Source organism: Elephantulus edwardii, unplaced genomic scaffold (assembly GCF_000299155.1).
Source record: "Elephantulus edwardii isolate Elephantulus edwardi_28Jun2011 unplaced genomic scaffold, EleEdw1.0 scaffold00145, whole genome shotgun sequence".
Lineage (NCBI taxonomy): Eukaryota > Metazoa > Chordata > Mammalia > Macroscelidea > Macroscelididae > Elephantulus > Elephantulus edwardii.
This window is the reverse complement of record NW_006399895.1, coordinates 5,255,517-5,263,939: the sequence shown is the minus strand read 5'-3', so window position 1 is coordinate 5,263,939 and position 8,423 is coordinate 5,255,517. Positions and strand designations below refer to the sequence as shown.

Sequence of the window (8,423 nt, the reverse complement as noted above, 5' to 3'; positions counted from 1 at the left end):
CTTGGCACAACTTGGTGAGCACATCCAGGTATATATATGGGTTAAATTAATTAAGACTTGAATCTCAATATGCATACTTCAATTAACTCCCTGTAAAATATCCTATAGATGCTTAGGTGAAGAAGATATTAAATTTAAGTGAGCAACTATAAGCAACAATTCAGAGTAAAATGTCAGAAAGGTATGGAAATAGGATTTCTAAAAATGACCTTTAGTGAGGAAAGTGGAAGATGGTTCTTTTGAGCATCTGATACATGGGCACAGGGACTCACATAACCTCAAGTATCTTGAGTTACAAATGCAACACTACAGGAGACATGAACTTCCCCTCAGAAATACTAAATCACATGTCAATGCATGATATTTTAATCTTTCTTTTTCTTCACAAAATAATTAAACCACATTGATAGAGTTTGATCTTAAAAGGGTTTAAGAACTGAATAGAAACAACTTTTCTGATGTGTTTATTTGTGAGTGTTTTCAACAAACAAATACAGTAAAACCCAAGAAAGCTGGAACCTGTGTAGGGTAGAAAGCTTTAGGGAAAGGAAAATGAAAATATCTTCCACTAGAACTGTCATTGTTGTGTACTTTTGAGTCGGAAGTGACCCACAGCTGACTCCCCAGGTGCTTTTTTAAAGCAGTCAATCACATGGGAGGAGATTACCTATCTCTCCCACAAAGCAGCTGGTGGATTCAAACCACATGGTTTTACACTGGCAGCATAATTCCTTACCATTGAGCCACCAGACCTCCCGACAGTTAGCAATGGAAAAGTGGTACAACTATACCCTGTTAAAAGTGAAAAATTAGTGAGACTTGAAAAATTAAGGCAACCATATCTCACACAGGCTTCACTGTAAGTCTGTAACTCATGAAGAATAGAAAGACCTTACAATTAAAATCCTTGTTTCACTATTAACTTAGTTGAACTATTTATTTAGTTAAAGGAAGTTGATTGTGGATCCTTCAAGCAAGATAAAATTATTGACAACTTCAATCCTTCCTCCATCTATCATAAGACCATCTACTGGCCCACTGGTGAGGATCTTTGTTTTCCTGTTGTTGAGATGTAATCCATATTGACAACTGTAATCTTTGGTCTTCTGCAACAAGTGTTTCATGAGCTGGTCTTTATGAAGTCTTAGTCTATCACTAATCTTGAGGAAACATTCACTAATTTTTCTGGACTTCAGTTTGTCTACAGAATGAGGAGAGTAGTTTGAGGAATATTTAAAGCCCTTTTCAGTATTAAAATCTTAGAGAGATGACATGTGAGGCACTCTTTGTAGTCTTTTGTCACCACCATTCAAATCCTACTTACTACTTGTCCTTCTTACCACTGGTAAAGGGTAGTTCCTCATTCTTATTCTAAGAGCAAACAGATTCTGTAGTTTGACATTAAACTAGATTAGATTAACTGAACGGGGGGGGGGAATCTTCAGTTATTAATCATCACCTGCATTTTAAACTATTTTTTAACAGGAAAATTTAGAAAAGGAGAACATGGATAATTACTTATAACCTAGATAATTTCTTAAACTTTTTTAACATTAAAATATACCAGAAGGACATTTGTTTGGTCACAATTCAGCCCAATTACTGGGTATGCTTTTTCTGCTTATATTTTAAAAAATTATTCAAAGTAACACTTGTTACAGGGAGAAAGACATGGTAAACTCCATTTCTCCATTTATAAATTAAAAATAAACTTTGATTCTTCTTCCACCACAGGGAAATTATGGACACAAGAGAAGCATGAACACTCTTTTTATACAGGCTAAAAAGAATCAGAGAAGGGAAATACTACTTCCTCTACAGGGCTGCCATGAGAGGAGAGATAATAACAGGAACAAAGAAAGTGTTCAATAAATCACAGTCATGATTATTTATCATCATAATTAGGGTTTGTCACAGTAGAAGGGTCAAAGCGTGGGATTTATAGTGCGAGATAATGACTCCTCTGGGTATCATGATGGGAAGTAATGGACAGGGTTGTAAAGGGAACAACTTCAGGACCCCTGTGAATCAAATCGGGACTGTCTAATTCTGCAGTAATATCCAGCTGTGAGCCTTGAATGAGCCAGGGCAAACAGCAGGCAGAGATGCTCATTCAGAAGAAACAGCTGTCCAGAGGATGTCTTAGAAACGGCCCTTTCTCCTCTTCTTAAGTATTCGAAAGGAGGCTATCCTCAATGGAGACAAAGCAGGTTATTTACCTTCCCTGTTTCTTAATTTAGCATGTAGTCAATGTATTCTTTCTAAAGTGTAATTCTGATCTGTAATTATTTATTTAAAAAAATCCAATCATGAATCGTTGTTTATGTTAAAAAAAAAAAAGCTCTAGCCCAGATCTATATCTGGGTATATTTTCAGATACACTAGCACACTGCACTCTCTTCTTTCCAGGCTTGGCATAGACTATTCCCATTCAGATTTGTCTGTAAGAATTCTTCCTAGAACCCTGTGTCCAACTACAATCTTAATATTGGTGAATAACATGGTATCCTACTGCCTTTTTATTTACCTTAATATTCTATGAACACCTTCAAGGCAAAGCCTAACATAGAGCCTGAAACATAGCAGCTGCTCAAAAATATCTGTTGAGCAAAAAATGAATGAAGAAGATGGGAATAAGGTTGATGCTTAGGTGAGGAGGTAAACTCTAATACAAAATTTTGATGTTTGGCAGAGAAATGCACATCATGCAATATATATCCCCTAGTTATAAATTAAACCCCTCTTATATTCTAGATTTAATTTGGAAAAGTCAAATATATTGAGGCAAAGTCAAGCGGATGTTAAATTACAGTTACAAGTGATAAACACAAATGGATTGATTGATCATAGACAAAAATAATATTATGACTGCTACCTCCCCTCCAAGCATTCCCAGTGAACCCCTGGTTTGATTATTATTAGGTGCTATTGAGTCCACTACAGATCACAATGATCCTATGGACCCTATCAGACCCTTGCATTATGAATTTAGTTCAGCTAAAGTCACTAAGCACTAGAATAGCCAAAGGAGTGGATAAATGGCTTCTTGGTACCCTACAACAAACCCTCATGTTCTTAAAGCTCAAGCACAGATGCAAGCTGGCTCGCAAGCACAACCTTGTCTCCATCTTCCCCTCTGCTGCTTGAGGCACCACAGCAACATACTAAATCTCAGCCTCCTACGAAGGTTGCCTACAGGCCTCACCTCAGACTCCTGCATCTTGATATCCCTTTAACTTTGCTAGGAGATAAGAGAAACAGAAAAATTAGTGTTTAAAAGAATTCTGACCTTTCCCTTCAACTACTGAGCATTTGTTTATGAGTAGCATATAATTTCTGTGAACTCATTCTTGAAGTCCTGCATTTCTAAGTTCCTAGGACTACCTTCTTAGGGTCTTTAAGGAGCATAAGGGCAAACAATTATGCACTAATCATCAGATAAATATGACACTAAAACATCATTGTCAAAGGCTCCAATAAATTGGTATTTAATCAGAATCTTCCCTCCTGAGGAAGCAGAAGAAAACCAAAACATTGTAAGGTCAGAGATTGGTGCACACAGCTTTATGTTCCACCTTATCACTAGAATAGTTGTTGAAAATAGATTGAAATGGCTGAATTTTATTTGTTGTTCTGACAGTAAAATGGTATGTTAAGAATGAGGCAAAATGCATAAATCTTTATTAAATGACCTTTCCTTACTTCAAAACAAAGAATCAAACAAACAGTAGCTGACTTTAAAAGACTGACGAGCTTCCAGTTTTTGCTAAATGTTTTCATTCCTGAGTCACCCTAATAGTCACCCGGTATATTAACTACACTGCAGGCAGGCCATCCTCAAACTAGCAATGTATGCTAGTGAACAGTTGTTCTGTAGTATTCTTACAGCCAGGACTGAACTCATAGTCTGATGTTCTATCAGAATAATCTTCTCTAACCTTCTGAATACACTGAAGAAGAAGCTAATATTCAATATGTCACATCACTCTTGTTCGTTGCAGTTATGTGCCAGAGTTGTTTGCGACTCCCTATGTACAACAGCCCTGAACCCTGCTCAGGATCTGAGCCAACCTCATTGTCTCTGTTGCACCTACTCCTATTACCCTAGTCACTGAGTCAATCCATCTCACTGAGGGTCTTCCTCTTTTGCTCTGTCCCTCCACCCTCCCAAGCATGATATTCTTCGCCAAGGACTAGTTCCTCCTTGTACATGCCTGAAGTATGTCAGACGGAGCTTTAAAATCCTTGCCTCTGTGAAGGAGTCTTGATTCACCTGCTTCAGAACAGATCTGTTTGTTCTCTTACCAGTAATTTTTAGAGGTAATTTTAAAAACTGTTCTTTAAAAGTTTTGTCTGTCTCTTTTCCACTCTCACTGTAACTTCTTTATTTATTACCTCTTGCCTGGATGAGGTACTGCAGCAGTCATTTAGCTTGGCTCTGGTTTCTATATCCTTTCCTTGCTATTTAAGCTAGAGGACCAGCAGCATTAGCATCACTTGGAGGTTGGTTAAGAATGCAGAATATCAGGTCCTACCCTACACCTAGGGAGCTCTGCTGCCTTAGTGATAAGAAGTTGTACTGCTAGCACAAAGCCACATGATTTGGATCCACCAGCTGCTCTGTGGAAGAAAGATAGGTAGTCTCCTCCTAAGTGATTTACTGCCTCTGAAAACCCACTGGAGAGTCAGCTGTGGATCAGTTCTGCCTCAATGGCACATACTAAGCAGAATCTCCACAACATTTGTACTTTAAAAAGATTACGGATAATTCACATACACATTAAAATTTGAGAAGCATTGCTTGAATCCATCTGCACTATCAGCCAAAATATCCCCTTTTCTGGTAAATGGATACTCCCAAGCCTGGCTAGCAAGGCTCTGATGGGGATAATCTAAAGTTCTCAGAGTTACTTTCCACTCTTCCTAGTATGCACCCTCTATGAAAAGCAAGCTGTTTTCCAGAGAGCCCAGAACTTAGCAGCATCTTCTATTGACAGAATACACATATATTTCCTTCCCTGTATACATACATTTTATATCTATATATAAAATGTATAAATTTTTTTCTATTTATAGGTTGGGTCCAACTCTGGTACACAACAAGAACTCCCATTCTCTTCACTTCGTTCTCAAAATCCTCATTTCTTTTAGTTTGTCTACATCTACAATAACAGTTTTTCCTTTCAGTATAGAAAATAAATGGTTTTAATTGTTTTTTGTCAAACATTCTTTTGAGTGGTATAGGACTAGTCTGTCCATTTACAGTACAGAGGTAACTCATGGTTGCTGTGATGCTAAACACTGTGACACTGATGTGTCAAATGTGATAATGGTTACCCATGGTGGACAGTGTTTGGTGGAGCTCCCTGATTAAAACAAGCTTGGAAGCAGGACTGGCATCCACTTCTGAAATAGTCTGCCTCCAGAAACTCTATGAACTTGGAGAAACGAAGAAAGTTATACAAGTGTTCAGGTCTTTCATTCATAGGTCTCTATGAGTCGTCTATGACTTGACGGCACTTAACAACAACAACAATGAAAATACATTCTCTAGTAAATGACTAAAAGCCCAAGCTCTAATGTCACAATTTTTCCTCTAAAACATTATTTGTTATGTGAATAAGAAAAAACAACAACAAATCAACAAACAACTATTTCACTTCTTCGTACACAGGGACGTGTAGAATAGCATTGTCTTCTCTGGGATGCTGTGACAGAACTCAGTAGGTCATCAGTGGCAGGCTCGTGGTGTAGTTTATAGTGTTTTTTTGTTTTAAGAAAACTTTTAAACAAAAGGTCATCTGTATTCAGTTGTTTAACTCAGATTCCTTGCAAGCATGAGGGGCAGCCTCCTCTTGTTAGGGTTTACAGCCTTCCAGGTCTGATGGAGGATGCCTAAGAGTCAGAAGGAACTCAATGAGAGTAAATTTGAGACTTTTTAAAATATTGGACTTTAGCTCAAAACTGCTCCACCAACTATTTTTGTCTTGGAAACAAACATTCCTTCTCTTTTAAACCACCACAGTTGGCACGACATTCCATACAATTTAGCAATCTTTTGTAGACACTTCTAATTGTTTTATGCTCTTAACTTTGTCTTCTGGTCTTAATCTTAAAAAACAAAACAAAAACAAAAAACCCAAAACAACAGGGTGAAGAGGGATTTTCCAGGAAAACAAAGATTCTCACCACTGGGCCAATTGGCAGCATCAGTATGGATGGTGAAGAGATTGAGATAGTTAACAGTTTTAGTTTACTTGGTCCCACAGTCAACACTCTTGGTAATAGCAGCCAGGAAATCAGGAGACAAATTGCATTGGGAAAGTCAGCTGTGAGGGACCTCTCAAGAGTACTGAAGAGCAACGACGTCAGGCTGGAGACTAAGGTGCGCCTGATCTGGGCTATAGTCTTTGCAATTAAGTGCTATGCATCGGAGAGTTGGACAATGAATAGGGATGATAGAAAGAGAATTGATGCCTTTGAGTTGTGGTGCTGCAGAAGAGTGATGAATATACCATAGACTACTAGGAGAATAAACAGGTTTGTCCTGGAGAGGATGAAGCCAGAATGTTCCCTGGAGTCAAGGATTCTGAAGCTTCATCTGACATTCTTTGGGCATGTTGGAGTGGGACATCTTGTTTGGGAGAGTGGAGGGATGGCACAGGAGATGAAGACCCTCGATGAGATGGATTGATTCTGTGAGTGGAATGGTGGGAATGAATATGTTTGAGACAGCAAGGTTGGCACAGGATAGAATGGCATTTAGGGCTGTTGTACATAGGGTCGCTATGAGTCACAAACAACTTGATGGCACATAACAATTGTTTTTACAGGTTGACAATACAGAAAATCAGGCTGACAATACAGAAAATCATAAAAAAGTAAATTATTTCACCACTGAAAGAAACAACTGCAACACTTTACTGTATTTCAAGTTAGTAGATCTTATGCTTCAAGAAAAGGACTGAATCGTAATTTTTAATAGAATTTTTCCCCAAACTCCCCTTCATACCCTAGCACTCAGAGATGCATAGTGTTTAGCATTGCGCAAATGACAAATATTTGCATCTTAAAAAAATTTTTTTTTAAATATTTGCATCTTTATTAGCTAACTGGTATACTGATTCAAGTGGCTTGCCCCTATATTTATATGTGGAATGGCATGTCAGAGTTAATGACTTAATTTGTCTCTTCTTTATTCAATTCAAAAACTTCTAAGTGAACCCACATCAGTGTTCTATGTGACTGCTGTTGTGTTTGATGGTCATGGTTTGTTTCTGGCAGAAGTTCAGGTCCCCCTTTGCAATTTATTCCGATTTTACATACCTACAGGAATGGTCATTCCATGGATTTTATCAGCCCAGCCTGCGTAATATCGAAGGGTTTTGATAACACCCTGTAAATCCACATAAAAAGCTTGCAGGAATGGTTTGCCACCATTTAGGGATTCCATGGTCTGTAGAAAAAGCAAGTAAGAAAAAGTAAATCCCCAGCACTTTCCAGGAACACATTAAATGATGTCTTGAGTAAAATAAAAATGAGAGACAGAATATGAATTTTGAGGCATTTCTGGACAAGTCTGACAATCAGTTTGATTTAGTTTCTATTAAAACTCACAAATACACACACACACACACACACACACACACACACACACACATTCGCTGAGCTGTTTCCAGTAACCACAAACCAAATATATACACATAATATCTATTTAACTAATGGTGAAGAAAAGTTCTGCATATTAAACAAGCTTCTGTTATAGTCATACAAGGCAGAGCTGAGTGCGGATTTTTTTGAGTATACATAAGTAATCTGAATCCATAAAGAGGAGCAGGATATGGGATCTTAATACGACTGAAGAGAATATAAAAAGTCTTCAGCAGCTGCCAAGTTCCCTGCTGAGAATTGGAATATCCACAGTGCATGCTAGTCTATTTATTACCACCAAATAAACAAGATCTTCTCCAGGGAAGATCATACTTTAACAACTTAAAGATTTGCTTTTTGGTAAATATTTCTGTTAACAACCATTATCTATTAAGAGTAAGATACTGATCTATTAAATGAAAGTAGTGATATTAAATAGCTTTAGAATATTTATGTCACTATTTGAGTGACACATTTTACAATTAGTTAATTTTGTAACACACAGATACATGAGCATACTTAAATGGAAAGAGTAATTTCACTTGAAAGATAGGCAAGTATTACAAATTTAACAAATGAAGGTAACAAATAATATGTGTCTGCCATCTCATCTTCTTCTCCCTAGTGTGTATACTACTGTGAAAATTGAGTACAATCTGACACAGAAATATTCTTCATTCCATGAAAGGAAGATTATATTATTTGCAATACAATTTATCTACTTACTGTTTAAACAAGGTAGAGCTAGTTTTAAAATCTCACCATTATTTAGC

General features: G+C 37.3%; 1 protein-coding gene across 2 annotated transcripts in view; it reads right to left on the bottom strand.

Annotated features, from left to right (window-relative positions):
• ALDH1A2 (aldehyde dehydrogenase 1 family, member A2) overlaps nucleotides 1–8,423 on the bottom strand; it is a 138,317-nt gene that overhangs the window by 70,590 nt on the left and 59,304 nt on the right. For both annotated transcript variants that reach the window (XM_006894503.1, XM_006894504.1), the window contains exon 4: nucleotides 7,327–7,456. In XM_006894503.1, the coding sequence (XP_006894565.1) occupies nucleotides 7,327–7,456 (130 nt within the window). The remainder of the gene's footprint in view (nucleotides 1–7,326; nucleotides 7,457–8,423) is intronic.